Source organism: Aulonocara stuartgranti (genome assembly GCF_965226115.1).
Source record: "Aulonocara stuartgranti genome assembly, chromosome: 3".
Classification (NCBI taxonomy): domain Eukaryota; kingdom Metazoa; phylum Chordata; class Actinopteri; order Cichliformes; family Cichlidae; genus Aulonocara; species Aulonocara stuartgranti.
Window position 1 is genome coordinate 42,277,543 of NC_138941.1, and position 21,530 is coordinate 42,299,072.

A 21,530-nucleotide genomic window follows, 5' to 3' on the forward strand; every position below is an offset into this window, starting at 1 on the left:
ATTGTATATGCGGCACAGAGTTGCTGGTAGGTTATTAAATCCATGCCTTTCATATTCAGGGCGAAGGGCCTGGAGATCTTATTGCAATAACGCCCAAGCTGTACAGTAAATCCCCACATCCAGAAGCATCACCTTAACAGAGTCTCCACAAGGTGAGGTGTGATCTTGTCTGGCTGTTCGATGAAGTACCAGGGGTTGGAGAAAAAAAGATGTTAGTGCTTCTTGGTGGATGGAGAGCCTGCCCAGAGGGCAACAGCAGTATTGACAGGGTGGTGAAGGCAGAGAAGGACCTTAGAAGGAAGAAAGGGAGGTCAAAAAGCTGACGAGACACAGGCTTCATACATGTGCTCAGTCTCTGTGGGACTTGTATGGCCAAATTGAGTATCCAGCAGTTTTTAGGCTTACCCTCAGGATAAGGTCTCCATCTCACTGGCCTTTTTATCCCCCCCGTCCCTTCACTGATTTCAACTCTAGAGTCAGTAAGAAAAAAAAGGCCAAAGAAGGAAGAGTTGTTTTGTGCTGTCACGTTAATGGTTGTGAGTTGATCTCAGTGTCTGTCTGGCCTCTTAGGAGGCTCTTCGGAGGCCTGACAGCCGATCCCTTTATGTCATTATGTCTCCTCAAGGACTTTAAGTGGCATATGTTAGGAAAGAGAGAGAGCGAATGAGAGCTTGAGAAACGGAGAACAAACACAAGTAACATGATACTATCCCAGTGTGATACACACAAAGCACACTCTGTGCTGCACAATAGACCCGATATCGCCACTTCTCTATTGACTCCCAGTCGCATGAAACAGATTTCCTTCAAAGAACCACTTTCATCCGAAACCCTCTCATATCCACTGCAGTCAGGGCTACAGAGGCGTACAGCTGGGTTAAACTTCCCTCCCAGTGTTCCTCCAGCTTTTGTGCCTTCCCACCCTGATAAGGTCTGATGGATCGGAAAGGAGAAAGATTAAAATTCAAGTCCAAGTATGTCCAATCCCCTTTTTCCTAATTTATTTTCATGTCAAACCAAACACACATAGAAGGAAGAGGGGATACTCTAATTCAAGATAAACCCAGACATTTCTCAAGGATAGCCTTATTCCCCCAAAAACCCCAGACCAGCCAACAATCGTAGTCTCATGGGTCACGATGAGTTAAACAATGCAGTTTGTTGGGCACTCGGATAATTTTCAAGTCTATGAGGAGTTTTCCAGTCTATGAGGACTGAGTTTGTGAGGGTTTTGTCCCTTGCTTATTTGTCCGACCTCGAGTTCCTGCAGCAGTCTTTGAGTTGATTCCAGTTCCTGAGGCAGGGGTTGCAGCAGCAGGCACTGGTGGCTGGCTGCGGTGGGCTGGATGTCTAAGCAGGGTTGTGCGTACAGGCTGCTGGAAGGAGTGTGACTGCTGCTGAGGCCGAGCCTGAGAGGTCAGACGGTACCGCAGTAACTGGGAACGTAGGAGCATCTTTGTGTACTGGACTTCCGGCATGATGAGCCTCAGGCAGAGCTCCTGGTCCTGGCTCGAGAAGCTTTGGGTAATATTTACAGGGAGGTCATAACCGACTATGTCAACTTTGCCGCTAGGCTGCCAGGGGCGGAGCTCCTTGTTTTTGATTTCAGCAGCTGAACGAACAAGCGGCATGCCTTCACCGAAACACCTTTTCATCAGCTTCTCCTGGGCCTCACGAAGGAGGCGCACCTCCCTCGCCACACAGGCTGGACCCACAGCAGAGATTTGACGCCACAGTGAGGCGTTAAAGTGATCATAGAGCTGGGCATCTAAGGAATTCCAGGCACGGATCTTTTTGCGAAGATCATCAGTCAGGCCCTGCTTGGAACTTGGCGTCCGCATGTTGAGCTTAACATACAAAATGTCATCCAGATCCCAGGAAAGGAGGTGTCGAAGTAGAACCAGAGATTCATCAAAGTACTCAGAGATCATCACCAGCGAGAACACTCGCTCCACCTGTGCTACAAAAGCTTTTGCATAAGAGACATCTTTCGCTGGGCGATCTTTGTCTCCGCCCAAGTCGTAGGTCAAGGTGTTACGTGCATACATGGAGTAGTTCTCCTCTGGTTTGTAGTAGCGCCAGGGTTCATCTAAGAAAGCTTCCAGTGAACCATTAGGGACCCTCTTGAAACTCTGACAGTACTGGTTATAGTAACTGAACAAGGACTCAAACATGGAGCCAGGCTCTCTCAGGATCGTGACGTATATCGTATCATTTGGCATCAGTCGTTTCAGCTCAGCCTTATTGAAGCGCATGTGGTTGGTGACGATGTTTGGCGGTAGCGTGTGCTGATGCACAGAGTGAGTTGTGAAGGATCGCGGGTAGCAGAACTGGTGACCGCAGGCCTGTATGGGTAACGCCACCGTCAGGTTGTTGCGCTCTGCAAAGCGGAAGAGCAGATTCTGCATGGTGCTGCTTGCTGTTTTGTGGGTTTTTAGGAAAACCACGTTACTGTGCTTAGGCTTCAGGCCGGAGTAAGGGTGAGAGTGCAGGGCTGGACAACCGAGGTGGAAGGCATCCATGGTCCTGGTGGCAAAAAACAACAACAGTTTACTTAAAGCTGCATTAGCTTAAACAGCACAAAGAGCAGCTGTTCTGGATAAAATGGTGACATTAGAGACAAAGCTGCACACAGATAATGGAAGAAACTAATGTGTTGTACAGAACAGAAGCAACACAACGGGAAGGCAAAAATAGTAACCATAAATGGGACTGAAGGGAAAGGTAGAAAGATATAGCCGCGAGAGGAGAGGAGGCCAGAAATGCAATATATGATATAATATACAGTGTGTCTGTTTTTATTGTATAGTGGACTGACATTCAGGGAACACACAGATGATAGTACGAATTATTACTTTTCAAAGTGTCATGTACATTAAGTTTTTATTGGCAGAATTATTCATGAACTTTATCAAAAGATCTTGGTGGCAAATGTTTATCATTTTTTAATGAAGACGTTCATACTATATACATACAGTTAGGTCCATATATATTTGGACAAGGACACAAGTTTAGTTTTTTTTTTGCGGTCAAACTCTTTTTAAAGGGACCAAAAATAATTGGACAATTAACTCAAAGGCTGTTTCATCAGTAGCTGTGGGCAGTTCCTTTGTTATGTCATAATCAATTTTAGCAGATAAAAGACCTGGACTTTATTTAAGGTGCGGTTCTTGCATTTGGAAGATTTTGCTGTGAACAGACAACATGCAGTCAAAGGAGCTCTCCATGCAGGTGAAACAAGCTATCCTTAAACTGTTAAAGCAGAAAAAAGCCTTTCCGAAGAAGTGCTACGATATTAGGAGTGGCAAAGTCTACAGTTTGGTCCATCCAAAGAAAGAAAGAAAGAAAGAAAGAAAGCACTGGTGAACTCAGCGATGCAAAAAGACCTGGACGTCCATGAAGACAGCTTTGGTGGATGATCGTAGAATCATTTGCATGGTGAAGAGAAACAGCTTCACAACAGCCAACCAAGTGAACAACACTGCGTGAAAGACTGCAATGCAAGGTGCAAGTCACTCATAAGCCCCAAGAATAGAAAGGCTAGATTGGACTTTATCTAAGAAAGCCAGCACAAAAATATTCTTTGGACAGATGAAACCAAGATCAACATCTATCAGAATGATGCCAAGAAAAAAGTATGGAGAAGGCGTGGAACGGCTCATGATCCAAAGCATAGCACATCATCTGCAAAACATGGCAGAGGGAGTATGCTGGCTTGGGCCAGTGGCACTAGGCACTAGTATTTATTGATGATGTGGATGAAGTGGAATAGTCTTGAATGGCCAAGTCAATTACCTGATCTTAACCCAGCTGAGCATGCATTTCACTGTTGAAGACTAAACTTCGGTCAGAAGGGTCCACAAGCAAACAGCAACTGAAAGACTGCTCTGCAGTAAAGGCCGGGCATTAAAAAGGATTAAAGCATTAAAAAGGAGGAAACCTGGTGATGTCCATGAGTTCAAACCTTCAGACTGTCCTTGCCATCAAAGGGTTTTCAACCAGGTATTAGAAATGAACATCTTATTTTCAGTTATTTAATTTGTCCAATTACTTTTGACCCACTGATATGAAGAGATTATGTTAAAAGAAATGCTTTAGATCCTCACATTTTTATGCAATTGTTCAACCCACTAAATTAAAGTTGAAATTATGCACTTCAACTTCTGGGATGTGGTGGAAAACAGCTGACATGTGCAGTTAATGCATTTGCTGTAAGCACTGCAGGATACCAGTTCTAAATTCTCCTAAAATCTGAGGTGTTTGGTACATATCACTGAATAAAGTAACATAAAGAATGCAGTGCTCACTGCAGAGTCAATGATAAGAGGTGGGATGTGGAAACAAGAGCGTTCAGTGAAGTGAGACGATAAAGACGTTGAGAATAGGAAGTTGAAGAGAGCAAAATGCTGGGCTGTCAAAAGTCTACAGCACTCTACTTTTATAATTGGTCCCTCGACCAGCATGGCGGTGCTTAGGTGCTCAAGGTTTCTATGCTTGACTTTAATAATAAGCCCCTCTCTATTAATTTGCCTATGAGGCAAAAGTGTGGCACAACGACTGTCAGGATTTTTCACTGTAACAAGGACCATATGGATTTATAGAAGAATAACGGATATTTAATGTGTTTTCATATCGTGGGTCACTCACCAGGTCAAGTGACCCCCATGGTGCAGCAGAAGACTGATGGTACTGATGGCAATGATGACCAGGAATATCTTCTTCTTCCACATCTGTGGGAAGCAGAGGGAAAAAGAGACGGCGAGTGAGAACTTAAGCAAAAACAGAGAGCAGGAGGGTGGCGGGAACGAGAGCAGATGGAGGTGTAAGGAGAAAGCAAATATGAGCATCAGGTTCGAGGGAGAGCGACGCAGAAAATGGGCAACGCGAATTTGGGGGACAAGAAAAGAAGAGAAGGTTAAGAGACTGAAATGATGAAAGGAAGCAGTAATGAAAAGCGAAAGGAGAGAAAGGAAAGGGAATCGAGAAAGCGAATAAGAGCAAGAGACGGACACGACGCAGGATGATTTATTCAATAACTGCTGGGATCCATTAGCAGGAGAGGGGGATGCGTCTTGGCTTTTGTCACTCACTAATAACACAGTGAACGATACCTTCATTACCTTCCACAGCTGTAACAGTCACATTTACTGACACCCTGGGCAAATGGCCTCGTACATTAGGTCTTGTTAGAAATGACATACGCACGTGTGGAAAGCAAAAAAACAAAAGCAGCACATCACGCTGAGATCGCTCTATAGCAGAAACTCCTCGTGACACTCGACCCGTGCTGCTGAAAAGCTACGACGGGCAGTGGAACCCGGGAGGAGGTCCAAGCCTCTCTCGACAGCGTCTCACTTGCATAACAATAGCTGACGTCTCTCTCCTTGATTACACTGTGATGTTACGATCTGCATGGATGCCAGCAGAGGAGACGCGAGCTCGCGTTACTCCCAGCAGCTGGATTTTACGCTGCATATGCCGTTTGTGAAGGAGCACAAGTGCATCAGTTTGAAGCACCCGTGGTCCCAGTGGGGGAAACTACTGACCGTGGCAGAGCTGCTGCCACCCACTCAAACAAACATGATCGTTAATCGTTTGCTGTACAGATGCAGATGTTGTATGCAGGAGTGAAATAATCAATACATTTCGACAAACATTGTTTTATTTGATTTAAATGGTGGCTTAATGTCTTTTTTTAAATAGATCAGTTCAAGATTATCTCAATAAAATGTACTGCCCCCTAAAAAAGCTTTTTTTTCACTAAACAAGAACTCACGTTTTAAATTCAGAAGCAAGCACATACTCAATAAAGCTGTCAAATAACGCATTTCAGGAAAAAGACAAGAAAAAAAACACAGCTATAGAGCACAGAGTCAGGCTTTTGTTCAAAACCCACAGCTCATGAATAAAAACAAGATTTGGGGGGAGCTTTGTGCAGAGGAAGCACAATTGTTGGAGAACAGTAAGTCACGAATCCAAAGTCAAATCTCCAAATGTACCCAATAAGTAATTAAGCTTTCAGTGAAGAACAGCTGACCTCATGTTGATTTGTAGAAGATTAAGAGAGAATGAGCCGAGTGTATACCGACATTCGCTCCTGTTGTTTTTTTCCTCCCAGCTTTAAAAGCCTTGAACAGCTGTTGGCTGCAGGAATGTGCGTAAACACACGTGTGTGGGCACACAAATGCACAAAGCCGTAAGCCTGCTCTGATACCAAACAGGCAGCCGTGCTCTCACACTAATTGACACAGATTGTGCAGACGCACAGTTTGATTTGTTGATTTGTGCCCTCTGCTCTCCTGATGACACAACCATCTGACCACAACTAGATCTATTCTTATTCATTTATGTTTTTGTACTGAATTGCTCATTCATAACCCCAAATTTCAGTCCCATCTCCTGCATTTCTTATGTGGCAGAGCACAAGGCATGCTGCTAATGTTTATCTTTATATTTGAATCAATTAATCTGCTTTTTTGCCTCTTTTTTTCTTAGCAAAGATATTAACCATTTAAAGTCTTAACCATGAAGTAGTTGCCAGTGTTCACTGAAATAAAGAAATTACATATTAATTTGTATCACATTTGCTACAAAGACTCTGTGGTGCAAAAGCAGAGAGACTCACTCGCTACACTTCCATATTTACAGTGCTGATAGGTTCATATGACGAAACAATATTATTACAGACTTTCTGTACACGGTAGACTCCGTCTCAGCAACGTGACATTAAGACGGTAAACTTCCAGATCCACAGATATCAAAACTTGGTAAGTAGAATCAAACAATACAGTTATTTTACATCGTTTAAAAGGGTAATTAGTTAATATAAACTGTAAACTGCTTGTTAATGCAAATATCTAATCAGCCAATCACACGGCAGTTCTCTCTGGGTGTCCCGTTGATGTTAGACATCAGAGAAAGACGGCTTTGCGCTGATATGAATCCCGCAGTAATGCTAATAACCACTTGTTAAAACAAAGGCGTGCAGATAAGACTGGCCCGGGGCAACTCCTCTCAGCTAGGAACAGGAAATGGAGGCTTCAGTTTGCCCACACTCACCAGAATTGGACAATATAAGAAAATGATGAGTCTCAATTTCTGCTGCAACAATCAGATGCTAAGAATTTGATGTAAATAATAGGAGACCATGGATTCATCCTGCTTTGAATCAAAGATTTAGGTTAGTGGTGGTGGTGTGTGGGATGCTTTCCTTCCACATTTAGTATCATCTGAGCATCATTTACCTGTGTGTTTGTTAAGTGTTGCAGATTTCATGATGAAAACCAGGGTTTAGCCCAAAAATGTTTCTCCATGGTCAAGCTTATGCTAGTTGAGTTCAAATGTGAGCAAAAGTCTTCCTTTCATCGGTCGATATTTCGTTTCCTCCACTGGATTTGAATTCAATAAAGACTTTGCTTTCAGTCTATTTCTCCGTTTTAATCAGACCTCATCAACAAATGATGCTGACATCTTAATTTTCTAGTGGAAAGAATCTATTCGACCAATCATCATCATCCCGAGGTTCCCCGTGTTTATTAGAATGGGTTCTAAGCACTTTAATGTGCCTAGATGCTGCAGTGTAAAATCCGAAGGTGATAGCACGTTATCCAAGAGGTATGAGAACAATGAATGAATTTCTTAGATCCACAAGTGGTTTCTCTGTGCAGCGCTTATCATTCCCCAGCTATGTGTCATGTTTCGGCCGTGTGGCAGGCAGGATGAGGACCCAAATTGCAAACTCACACACACACGGGGGATAAACTCAAAATGCAGCTTTATTGCTGATAAGTGATAAACAATAACGATGATACAAAAAGCAATACAAAACTACACTAAACTGGGAAAAGCTAAAGTAACATATACTGGAAGACACGGGGAGAACCACACACGGCATGAGGGAGAACGCGACGCCGAACAGAGGAAGACGCAGACAGAAATACACAGAGGGTTAACGAGGAAAGTGGGAACACACGGGGAACACAGGTGACACAGATAACCATAACGAGACAGGGCGGGGTGAACATAACACTGACGGGTACAGGCACAGAGGTTCAGACAGGAGGAGAGAGAGCACGGGGAAAACACAGACATAACAGGCTGGGGAAACATGAAACAACCACAAAGGGAGACGGGGGCTCATAAATACATAGAGGGCACACAGGGGGAAGAGAGAGCACGGGGAGAACTTAGACATAAAGGGCAGGGGAAACATGGAATAAAACATAAGGAGAGACGAGGGCTCACAGATACACAGAGGGGCACACAGGGGGTAAAAGCCATGAAGGGAAAACACTAAGGGAACACCACAACAGGGCAACTCAGAAAACATGGTCTAAATAAGGAACGAAATACAAAAATACATGGAAACTAAGAATACTGGGCCAACACGGCCCAGGACCATGACACTATGTGTTCTTTGATTTACAGCAAAAGTTGTTCTCTGCTCCACTGGAAAGAAGAACTGTCAAGACTTCACCTGAGCACAGACTGTCTGAAAACTACTCATCGCACTTAGTGTGGAAGTGGGTTCTTTTCTTCTCTTTAATAAATAAAACACAGTCTCTGTGGATGGAGATACTCATGTTTTCCTTCGGTACTTTGGGACTAACTGTCACTCACTCTTGGACCCACAGAAGATGACACATGCCTCTGTGGAAAATGTTTCACTTTAGCAACTGATTTCTCAGATCCCTTTGCATTTTTCTCAACAAACAAAGAAGCTCCTAAACCTGTGTTCAGGCACACAAATATTAGAGTTGGGGTGAATGCACAAAAAACACAGTCTTTTTGTTTTTAATGAGGTTTTCCAGTATGAGTGGAAAAGCTGTGGGACTCCATGAACTGCATTGCTACTGAAACAGAGAATAAAAATGGCTGCATTCAGCATTTGCAGATGAACCCGAGTGATGTCTGCTAAAAAAGCTAAAGTGGGAACGAGGGTAAATGTTTAAATATGGCTTCAATGGGAATTTTAAGCACGGCAAAAGCTGCTTCAACTCACTTCATTAGGTACATCTGTTCAACTTCTCTTTAATACAAATATATAATCAGCCAGATACATAGTAAAAACCAATGCATTTATGTATAAACATGTAGACAGGTACTCAGAACTTGCTGCTGTAAACCCACGTCCATCAGGCCTCAACATACCGTGGTTTTAACGGGTACCTTCATGGGAGAATGGCTGCTTGAAGCTGATAGAAAGGCGACAGAGTTACAACCATGTATGCAGAAGAGCATCTTTGAATGCACAACATGGTGAGCAGCCAATCAGCTCACTCTTTCCCATGCTAGGAACCGCAGTGTGTAGACATGTCTGCACTTCAGTGTAATAGGTGTAAAAGATAAAGATTCAGTTGATGGATTGGGACAGTGCCTCTACATGCCTTTGGTTGCTACTGCTGCTACTGAGCTAATCCAACGTAAAGAAAATGCAGCATGATTATTCCATGGTTTGATTTCTGGATGGTTTATATGGCTCCATTTCATGCAGTCAAACAACAACAGCTACATCTGCATGAAGCAGAGCGAGACAGACTTTTCATCACCATCCTAAGAAATGTTACCTTTTCCAGGCTGATTAATTACATTTAGTTACCCCGGGTTCTTCACCTAAAGGGTAGATCTCATTTGTATAAGAAAATGTCAGCGTAATACCTGTTTTGAACGAAGCACGTAAACACAGACCGATCCGTCGTGGTTCGGTGAGCAATGACATCAAGGCCAAAGCTGATGCAAGGCCGTGATAAGACACAAGGAAGCAGTAAGAAGTAAGAAGAGCAGGTTTATAGCCCTGTGAGTGTAGATGCGTGTGTGTGTGTGTGTGTGTGTGTGTGAGGGGGATGGAGGAAGATCATGTGTCACAGTGAGTTAATAAGAAAGGGATTTAAGTGGCTTTCAGCAGGCAGACTCGACCTCTTCCCCCTCATCCACCCTCAGCCGCTGCCACCCCCTCCTCCCTTCACCTCGTAATCATCTTCCTCCTCTTTATCCTCCTTCGGCACAAACACTCTGGCCTCTTTAATTAAAAATGTCTGATTAGGTTTCTCTAACGATCGCTGCAGATACAAAAGCAGCGAGTGAGAGGACACCCAATCCTGTCAGTGGTAGTAGTACGGCTTGTTTTGTGAATAAAATGAAGGCATCAGCTTGTTGCTCATTACCCCGGACTTGGCGGCTTTGCTCGTTCCTAAAACCTCATGTCCTTTGTTGTTCAGTGTTTTTAAGTTTCATTCTGGTATCTCTAATTTAATTTAGTCCAAAAAAAAAAAGCTGAAACTAACTTAGCTACTGATGAACTGATAACACTTGTTCTCAGTAAATGCATCTACCACAGACACATGGATCATATCTGTGATACACATGGCTGGATTCTGTTTTCAGAATCCGAATCAGAATCAGAATACTTTATTGATCCCTGGGGGAAATTTGACTGTTCATTTAAAAGTCAAAGAAAGCCGCTGCATGCATGTGTGCATGTGTGTGTTGAGGATGACGCTAAGGTGGAATTTTACTGAAACATATCACCACACCTCACATACCTACAATAGAGTGCTTTTGTCTTTGTAAAAAGCACATATTTGTTAGAGACTCATATTTCTCTGCAGACACAGTTTATGTAACGTGCTTGTAAATCACAATAACGCTTTGTTCTCGTTCGCTCTTTACTAAAACATTAGATGTAGTAGGGTTCTCACATTTGGCCTGTTAAATACATACACATATTAGTTTGTAATGAAGCTCTAAGAACAATAGTTTTAAATCATCCAGCAAGCGATGAGGCGACAACTGTGCTTATTCGTATCTTTTTTAATTTATCTGCTCCCAAACTTTGTGCCAAGTCTCTTCCATCAGTGCAGTACTCATTTTATTGTGAATCTATGCTACGTTTCTGCATTACTGCTTTTGTTGTCTGCTCTAAGCTTGACCCACAGACAGGCAGAGGTAACTAAAAAGTCGGAGTACAGTGGATTAATGGCCTTTTACCCCCTAAACTGTTTCCGCTTTTATGACTGTAGCGTAATACATGTTGCGTCAACTGCCTCACCTCAGTGTGTGCTGCAGAAAGGATGAAATAGCATGTGTAAATATGCAAAGTGCCAGAAACAACTACCTCCCGCTGCAAACACAACGGCACCACTTTCCGAGCAAACGAGCATGCTAACACAAAGCTAGCAACGAAATACTTCCGTGTTCAAAGTGATGCCAACCCAAACCAGGCTAACCGGCACTGGATATGTTTTTCTTTCCGGCTGCGTTTTGTGTTTGCAAACACAATTTAATCTGAGATGGAGAAAAGTCAGAAAACAGCATCTCTTTTAAATTTTCCCAGCAGATTTTTCAAATTCTGTCCTCCAGTCTCTACTATCTTTCGGAGAGTGTACCTCTGTTCTCCCAGAGGTCTTCTTTTTACATCTCCGCTGCTGCTATGTGAAAACACAATATCTCCAAAATATCAATACTTCATGAATCAGTGAAAAAAAAAAGCGAAACACTCTTAAAAAGTTATATTTCCTTTGGCTCTGTGCAAACCAGGGGTGAGCGTTGGAGTAGCCCGGCTCTGCAGAAATCCAGCAGCGACACAAGAGAATTACGATTAGAAGACACATAATACATGCGGTGAGAGAGAGAACCTAACGCACACAGTAACACTCAACAGCCACTGCTTGATACAGAAGCAGAGGAAAAAACTATCAAACTAACACGCGCATTTGAACAGCTGTTCACTGCAGACCTTTGCCACACACACAAATGCAAAGCTGACTTCTACCTAATGAGCGTGTATAAGTAGCTTCCTCGCTGCAGGGCAACAGCAGCTGCTCCACTCTATAATCGTGTCATCTATACTGATGCCACATTATGATCTCTGACCATAAAGGGACTTTTACAACACTTAGATGCTCTTTAATGCTTCAAAGAAATAAAAGTCACACGCATCATTCCAGACTTTGACTCCACCGCATGTATTTCTTGTATTTTTATCACACTGTGTTTGCCTGTGGCTTCCTGCTGATCGATTAACTCCAAACAGTCTATCTCATTAAAGAAAGCCATTACATGTAAGTACACAAACACATCAAAGGTAACATGCCAGAGTTCAACCTGGCATAATTGTTGTCAGACAGGACAGTGTAACACAGTCTTAACCAGTCACCAGGACTTCATTAGGTACACTTTGCTCGTACTGGGTTGGACGAGCTTCTTCCTTCAAAGCTGCTTTAATTTATTGTCTCACCTTCAACAAGGTCCTGGAAACAATTTTGGTCCATATTGATTGGTGATCTGGTGGCTGTGGAGGCCATCTGAGGACAGTGAACTCGTCATGTTATGTTCAAGAAACCAGCTTGATTTCTTGAATAAGAATATCTTTAATAAGAGGTCCAAAATATGCAAAGACAAATATACACCATTACACCAACACCAGCTTAATATGTTGGTAGAAAGCTCCCTTATTATATACACAGTCTGTCTGAAACTGAGATTCACTGAAATGCTTGATTTTCTTCAGTGCAGCTATCACAGCATTTAAAGGCTCACAACTGGACCTAATCATTAACTAGCCTAAACATGAAGACACAGAAATGCAGAAGACAGAGTAAAGGCTATTTGATTTTAGCCCAGGTTTAGTTTAGATTGTATGCATACCTTATTTAATCAGACATTACTGTACCTGTGATTATTTATTCAGGTTTTCACTCTTTGAACGTGATTTCAATAAGGCAGGTAAAAACTATGACAGGGTTTACTGTCACTAAACTATCAACACTATTGCAGTTTCTCAAATGGAAACTGATGAGTATTTTACTTTGGAAAAACTGTGTTTTTACACTTCTATGGGTTTTTGGGGTTTTTGTTTTTGCTCATCAGATAAAAGTATTTCTCTATTTTATAAATGCGGGGGAAACTCACTGGATTTTTTCCCTTTTTCACATCATTCCCTGTAAACTGTAGAGATGGTTGTGTAGAAAAATCCCAGCAGATCAGCAGGTTGTGAAACAGACAGCCTGTGTGACAACAACCATGACACGTTCACATACAGTTCTTCCTCATTCATATGCTCAGGTTGGACGTTGGAGTATAATTTAGGACATATTTCTGTTCTTACATACAATGACTTTCTGTCATGAGATTGACAGTTTGGATATTCGCACCAAAAAGCAGTTGGACAGGTGTAACTAGTAAAGTACGCAACGACACGAAGAGACGTCCATAGGCACCCTTTCAGTCCGTCAACAGCATAAGATGAGATGCTACACACTATATTTCCTAGGAATCTACATGAGTCAAACACACACCCACAGCCAGTCATGTGGCCACAGATCCATCAATACTCAGACAAACCTCCACATCAGTGCTGGTACGGGCGGGGAAGAAGTCAAAAGTGGAAGCAAAGAAATTGCAGGATTTTAATTTTTTTTCTAGAAAGCCTCATCTTTTTAAACAGTTGTAATGTGTCCCTGTGTATAATCTGTGAGTCTCTGAGCTTCTGAACTAATGACACTGGCAGTAAAAGACATACTAGCTGGAAAGCTCATATCTAATGTGGTCGTCTGTGGCTGTTGTTCAGAGATGCTCTTCTAAATATCGAACAAGTTCTGTTCGATATTTATTCTGATCTGTTAACTCAAATTATCTTGAACATGAAATGTTTTCTCTTCTTTGCTTTGTTTAATCCGTAACTTTGTAGCACTCAGGTGTCACAGTGCAAACACGTGCATTTCACCCACATTTGTGACTAAAAGTAGACCTGCAGTAGGAGAGGCAGAGCTGTTACCGAGACACGGAGCTCAGGTGGAGCGAAAGAAAACGTCCAAACCAGCAGCGCTTCTTACATTGATCACCATTAAAGCCGTTACTGAGATACAGCCGGCTCTGTAGCTGCTCCATCCACCACCGTCTGTTTCACACAGAGAAAATCTGCTGCAGTTCAAACAAAATATGAACTGCTAACTTCGTTTATTACAATGTTAAAATCCTGACGGCAGCCGTCCCACTTTATATGGCAGCAATACCTGCAGCAAGCAGGGGTGAGTATAAAGGGGGGCATGGGGTGTGCTGGGCCGTGTTTACTTCAAGGCTTTTACTAACATTATTTTTGCACATTTAGATCAGTATAAATAAATATTATGTTAATTAAATGGTATTAAAATTTAAAAATAAATAAATACACTTTTTTACAGGACCATAAAACTGTGACTCTGCCACTGACCTGGGGTTATTAAAGTAAACATTGAATAACTATTAAGATTAATTACTGTATTAACATCAACACAATCAGGACCTTTGAAGCAACTTCTCTTGCTGTAGAAAACAAATCGAAGGCCACATCTCAGCTCGAAGGTTGCTATGAGAACCTTTGAATGTTTCAAAAATACCTTCCTCAGCGTGAACATGCAGACACACACAGATTTTACCTAGTAAAATACGCGGTGACACGAAGAAACCGGTTTGAGACAGCTGCAGCCTTAGCTCAAAGCAATCTGAGCATTCCCCTCTGACCTCTGACATTAACAAGGCATTTTTTTCTCCTTTTCATACCATTCACTGTGCACTATAGAGATGACTGTGTGGAAAAATACCAGCAGGTTTTGAAACACTCACGTCGACACGCCACGTATACATGCAATATATCACCTTTCTTCCTCACTTTGATGATCAGTTTGATCTAAAACATACCATAACAAAGGACAACAAAGCACAGCTTGCACCGGTGGGTGTGACGCTGCTTTTTGTGGGAATTTAACGGCCCCATAAAGAAGTGGTCTGTCCGTATGTCAGTGACTATGTATCAACATGCCATCCCAGTTCTTTCTGAAACACACACCGCATGCACAGCTGCTCTGACCCCAGCCACCAGGCAATGACGTTGGCATTGGGAAACCAAGTGCAAAGCACCAGTTTCCCATATGACACTGTAAATACATGAGCAGACCTGAGGTTACGTTTGCATCACTCGTGCCCTTCATCAGCTATGTGAAAAATTCTGAGGTGCAAGCAAGCCAGTGATGCTGGTGCAAGATCCATGTGTTCCTCAAGCTTCATTCACATTAGTAACGAGAGCTGCAGTGGCCATAACGGCAAGCCCGGGTGAAAGGGTCACTTTATTAAAATAAAGTGATAAAGTGCCAGCTGCTGAATAACGCTCTGGGACAGTAAGGCAGTCTGGGAACTTTTATCACAGTGTGTGCTCACGAAGGTCAAGAAAATCATCACATCACACATTTATTGAACTTAAACAGGGAATAAATAAAAGAAAAATGAGGTGGAGTTAGTGGGAGAAGACAGAGATTTGTCTGGTTCGGACTTAAGCTCAGAGCAGGGTGGTGTTTTTGCCCACCCACTTCCACCTGATTTGTGGGTAACGAATGGAGAAAAGCAAAAAAAAGAAACAAAACTCTCAGGCAGCTGTGGACCAGCGGCTCTCTTTTTGTCATCCGGGCTTGAGTCGAATTAATCTATGCGCAAGTTTGAGGGAAAACATTCAAACTCCACATAGAAAGGCTGAGATCAGGGCTTAAATATCAAATTAGATTAATTGCACAGCCTAGAAAAACATGCTTTTCAATCAGAACCTCTGTAATATACACATGACTGCATACCAACAGAGTATGTCTTAAACCTCCTGCGGTGGCAATCGAGCTGTAAAATCTGGATACTGGATCCTTTCCAGGTCGAGGGCACCCGGCCCTTCGATCTGACCTCCCAACACAGTCCAGCATTTTTCTGCCCTGCAGGGATCAATAAATATCTCATCTGATTATTGTTTTTGTTTACAAGGTGCAGTGACTTAGGTTTGACTTTGCAAATTGTGAGACGCCGTGGGATGCCCTTGTTGGAAAAGAGAGAATCAATAGCTGGACGAGCGGCGGTGGAGTCGAAGATGTGCTGGTAACAGCTGCATCCTGATGCCGGCATGTGTCTTAATATCTGTAGCTGCTTAAGGGCAAAGACTTTATTTTGTTCGCGACTGAAGGGATTTACTCAAGAGCAAGGCAGCTAAATGCTAAGACTGTTGTTTAAAGTTGTTTAAGCGTGCCATTCGAAGCTACTGTATTAATCAAGTTCTGAGAAATCCTCAGGGGGCTTCGGGACAGTCTAAGAAATCACTCATTTTCCAGGAAGGCTGTTTTCTAATGTCTGATCCCTTATCTCTGGAATCCTCTAAAAAATCAATCTGGGATATGACGCTTGGAAGTTATTTTCTACAGATGTACCTCCTCGCCCGCGTCTCCGCTGCTCCACCCTTTCACTTAATGCCTCTGAGTGAAGTAAAGATCCTCCAAGAGCAGAGATATTTTTAAACCCATTTCATACTTAGGCTAGACGGCTGCTTTAAGGCAATATTGGGAAGTCATGCACTCCAGCAGCAGCAAGATAAAGGTGCCTTTTTGATCTATTGGTGTACAACCAGTGACGGGAGTGTGAGTCTTGAGCTCAGTCATTTATAGTTATTTTTTCTCTTGTAGAAATGAAAATAAATGAGATATATGCGTGTAATAGTTTCATCATTTCTGTAAATTTCACCTCACAGTGCATTCACACTTGTGTCGATTACGCCATTTTCCTGCAACTTTTTTAATTTCTGTCTTACCAGCACTGACATCGATCTATCATCTATCTGTGTAGGGCCATGGAAAAAGCTCATTTCTTTGGTATGGTATGAATTTTAAAAACCTACGTCACCTTGTTCGGGAGTTGCTGCATTCGCACTCCGCCCACACGCCCAGCGGGGTGACGACAATATCTCATTAGCCTTTTACAGCTGAGGAATAAAAATGTAGGGAAATATCCTTAGCTTTATAATCTGTTCGTTTCTTTAGTTTTATTACAACTTGCCTGATGAGGCATTCAAAGACATGTTTACTGAGACTGTGGACATCTACAATACCATGATACACTATGAGTCAGTCAACTGCTTTCAAAGAGCTGTTTTTATCGTAATCACTGCTCTAATTATTCTAAAAAAAGCATCTGACACATTCCCTGCACACAGTAATAATTAAAAAGACTAAAACTAACAATGAAGCGGATAAAACCAAAGCAGAACTGACCATTTTCAAACAATAAAAACTCAGCTGAAACAAGAAAATCCACTCTGGAAACAAACTGAAACAGAAAAGAGAAAACGTTCAAAGGAAATAAAAACAATTAGAAAATACAAAAGTATAATAATCACACTGTCAAGTATTCATTACACTTCTTTACACAAACACTGATTGTACCTGGGTTCAGTGTCTTGCCACAGGGATGAACCCCCCACACCTCCTCAGTCACAGCTGCTCCATTATAATTTATATCAGAATGTGTGCACGTCCTCAGAGGATGCTGTTTTGCTTTGTGTTACGCAGATGGGTTTAAGGCATGGCTGTCAAACATAAGGCCTGGGGGCCAGAATCGGCCAAGCAAAGACTCCAATCTGGCCCACAGGACGTCTGTGGGAAATGTAAAGGAGGGCTAAAATTTTGGACTTTTAACTGCATTTTCACAAGTTTTACAGCTTTTCTTACTAATAACGACCACTTCCATGGGCATTCACACTGTGTCAGTATAAATAAGTAATAAATCAATCATTAAATGAAGGGAAAGGTTCAGATTTTTACAGTGGATCCACATCACTGTCATCACTGCAAAAACAACACACATCATGGTGAGCCTTCCAAACCTGCTCTGGTCTTTAAAGTACGTGCATTTCCATGCATATTTTAACATGCATGCTGCAGATTAATAGTCAAATTAGAGGGAAATTAGAGGAAATTAAAAAAGATGCAAAAATCAAGCCTCCGGGCAACTCTCCATGTCTTCAGGTCTTACTACTTTTTAGTCCTTTGTCTTTTGACCAATATCATACATTAGTGTGTTTTGATTCATCACTGCAGAGGTGAACCAGTCAAACCAGTAGACTCACGTCATGTGCTTTTGCAAGCTTTGCCTCCATTGATGGAAAAGTTCACAGTAGCTGCCGCCTGATATGAATTCTGGTAAAAAAGGTCAGATTTGTTGTTATTTACGAGATAAGCGGTATTAAGCCTGCTTGGAGGGCGGGGCTCAGCGCGAGCAGTCAATAAACACGGCGCTGAATCAAACACTTCTTATTTTGTTGGGGTGTGTTGGGGGTGGGGGTGTGGACGACGACCCGAAGAGGATCACAGCTTCTGCCTGCGCCCGTGCAAAGACTATTTCTCTCATCGCTCTCTCCCCACAGTCTCTTCCCTCCCATTCTCATTACTTTAATCTCCACTGCACCTCACTGACCCACGCCTCCTCCTCCACCTCTCCTCTGGGCTTTTCCTCTCCCCATCTCTCCATCTCCCAACCCTTTATCTCTTCCCCGTATCCCTACAGTGCTTTATCGCCACGCGCCCCACCCTGTTTCTGGAACTGCTAGAGATGGCTGGAAACAGAGTGGATGTCTATACTTTAACATGTATGTTAATACGTGTGTGTGTGTTTGGGTGGGTGTGAGAGCACGCAGCTGTGTTTGTGCCTGCCCGTCTGTGTGTGAGTGCTTGTGCATGACTGCGCCTAAGAGCGTGTGCGGATCATTACTTGTCTGCAGGGTAGACTCCCCGTGGACCCACACATTCAGGCTTTATCTTACCCCAAATGACCCCCCAGAGAGAGTGATGAGAGAGCAGCAGGGAAAAAAGGGGAAAACAGGGAGCGAGGGGGGGATATGGGGTTAGTGAGGGAGAGAGGGGATGTGGGGTGAAAATGGGGAGGAGAGGCAGAACAGAGGCAGCAAGGGAGAGAGATGAGATTTGATAAAAGACAACCAGAGAACATGTCAGGAGAAAATGAAAGAGGCCTGAGACCAAATGAGCGGGTAGAATCAACATCGGGCCTTGTACTTGTGTGCTTATCGATGAAAAGCCTTTTAGATCATTTGTTGCTAACAAAAGCCTTAAGCCAAATCCAGGGAACGAACACGAGAGAAACAGAACATCAGCAACACAATGTTCCCTTCAGCAAAGTCAAATGACAGGCACATCTTCTGGTTTTTCATCTGCTTGAATAGATAAGATAAGATAAGATAAGATAAGATAAGATAAGATAAGATAAGATAAGATAAGATAAGATAAGATAACCTTTATTAGTCCCACACGTGGGAAATTTGTTTTGTCACAGCAGGAAGTGGACAGTGCAAAAGTTATGATGCAAAAATTAGAATACAATAAGAATAAATACAGTACACAGCTGTACAGAATAGAATAAAATAATATACTATATACAGTAGAATAAAATAGAATAAAAATATACAATAAGATAAAAATAGAATACGAATGCTATATACAACTGAGTAAAAATACAACGATGCCAGAAAAGATTATTGCACTTAGTGTTATTGCACATGTGTGGATGTGTGTGTTTGTTCAGTTAAAGTCTTTGTTGTGGAGTCTGACAGCAGTGGGGAGGAAAGACCTGCGAAATCTCTCCGTCCCACACCGTGGGTGCCGCAGTCTCCCACTGAAGGAGCTGCTCAGTGCTGTCACAGTCTGCTGCATGGGGTGGGAGACGTTGTCCAACAGGGATGACAGCTTAGCCGCCATTCTCCTGTCACTCACCACCTCCACTGGGTCCAGAGGGCATCCTAGAACAGAGCTGGCCCTTCGGATCACCCTGTTCAGTCTCTTCCTGTCCCCAGCAGAGATGCTGCCGCCCCAGCAGACCACACCATAAAAGATAGCAGAAGCCACCACAGAGTCATAGAAGGTCTTCAGGAGTGGGCCCTCCACCCCAAACGACCTGAGTCTCCGCAGCAGGTACAGCCTGTCTACGGGCTAATCCATACACTGAAATGTGGTGTCTTTTGGCTCAACAGCAGTTTTGTGATAACGTCTGAATTACAGCGTCAAAGGTTGAAGAAAGCTCGTCAATGCTGCGAAAGAACAGGAGCGGTGAGTGGTGCGTTTTTTTTAACACCACTGAAGCGTCGAGTACGTTTTATCAGAGGTGCTTTCAGAAGGCTGAGAAACCTTTCTCCACCTTTCTCCTCCATCCACACCTTTAACACATCAAACACGCCGGGATGTTGAAAAACCAATAATGGGAGATTTTGCAGCTTTCTGCACGATGGCCAGCTTTTTCCCTCTGCATCTGAGGGAGCAGCTTCCACTTGTATCACACGACACATCACAGCATGGTGTAACACTCTGACCTCTTCTTCAAGCTCAAATAAATTCAAACTTTCATAAAATGTATTTTATCTTTAAAAATGTGCTTCAAATTCGACTTCTTTTGTCTGTATTGGCAACATTTAGGAAACGATACTGGTATATGGGGATTGGGAATATCGCATTCTAGTTTGCATCCAAATGCAAATGTCACATTTGCCCTGCAACCTCACTTTTACATTTCACATCTGCTTTTCTTTCAGGTTGTTGTCGAGTAACGTATAAGCGCACCGAAAAACTCTGTCCTAAAAAACATAATCGCAGCGTGAAAAAAGAAAATTAAAATTAAAATCAAGCCATGATGTTTTAAATGAGAAAAATAGAAGAGTTTTTCTTGTTTCTACTGCATCACACCTATGGAAAAAAATGCATTAATATGCATGAAGTTTGTGCATAAGCTCGATGAGGACGCTCTGTTTGCTTTCCCAGGTGTCTGACTGCTGGTCTGCTCCTCACTTCCACTTTCCCACGCTGTAAGACTCAATGCTGACATCACTGCTGTACTCCAATCATCTTTCCTCCTTAAACCAATCAGCGGGCACTCTGCGTACTTTAAATCACTCCGCTCTGCTGTCACTAATAATATACCATATTGTGTGTGTATAACCTCTTTTTAAGTTTTGTGGATATTATACATGGTTATGCTGAGGACATGTCGGCCAATTTCCACTGGAAATGCCTTTGGTTAAGCTGTCAGCAAGGAATTCGCACTGCTGCGTTTTTATGTAGCTTTAATGCACATAAAAAACAGCTGCTTGTTTAAGTGAAAATACATTGATGGGGTTTTTGTGCACTAATAAAGTTGTGGAGTTGTAAAGTATTTTGTCTAGTGTCAATTATATCGTCAGTTATATCGTTATCACAAATTATATATCGTGATAAATATTTTTGGTCATATCGCCCTGCTCTAGCTGTCACTGTCCATTGCAAACTCCTTCATGCAACCCACTTCCACCCCATCTCCACCCGAACCAAGTCACTTCATCCAACCCTGCATCTTATCTTCACCACCTGCATCTAGACTCCGGGAAGTTTTGCCGTAATTCCTATCACTGCTGGAATTTTCATTCTGCTGGTGAAATCCCAGTGATGAGCCATCAGAGTCTAATAGCATAATAGAATTCTGTATATCAATAAATTATGTTCAGTTCCTTCTAATGGTCTCTCCTTATCGAATTCCTTGTTGGCAAATAGGCCAGGTATGTGAAGAAGTCAAGCATCAGTTATGCTGTTCATGTTAGCATCTTAACAGGACTTGACACTCCCTCTGTAATTGTTCTGTGTCACCGACAGACTGATTGCCCGCTGCTGTCTATGCGGCTCTGGATTTGATCCACATGCTGGCCTTTTTACTAATTA

The 21,530-nt window shown here is 42.7% G+C and overlaps 1 protein-coding gene across 1 annotated transcript in view; it reads right to left on the reverse strand.

Moving 5' to 3' along the window:
- Window positions 1-443: 443 nt before the first annotated feature.
- Window positions 444-21,530, reverse strand: part of gal3st3 (galactose-3-O-sulfotransferase 3) — a 46,698-nt gene continuing 25,611 nt past the window's right edge. The window contains 3 exon segments of the mRNA XM_082525999.1: window positions 444-1,255; window positions 1,257-2,526; window positions 4,648-4,730. Coding sequence (XP_082382125.1) covers window positions 1,187-1,255; window positions 1,257-2,526; window positions 4,648-4,730 — 1,422 coding nt within the window. The 3' untranslated portion in view covers window positions 444-1,186.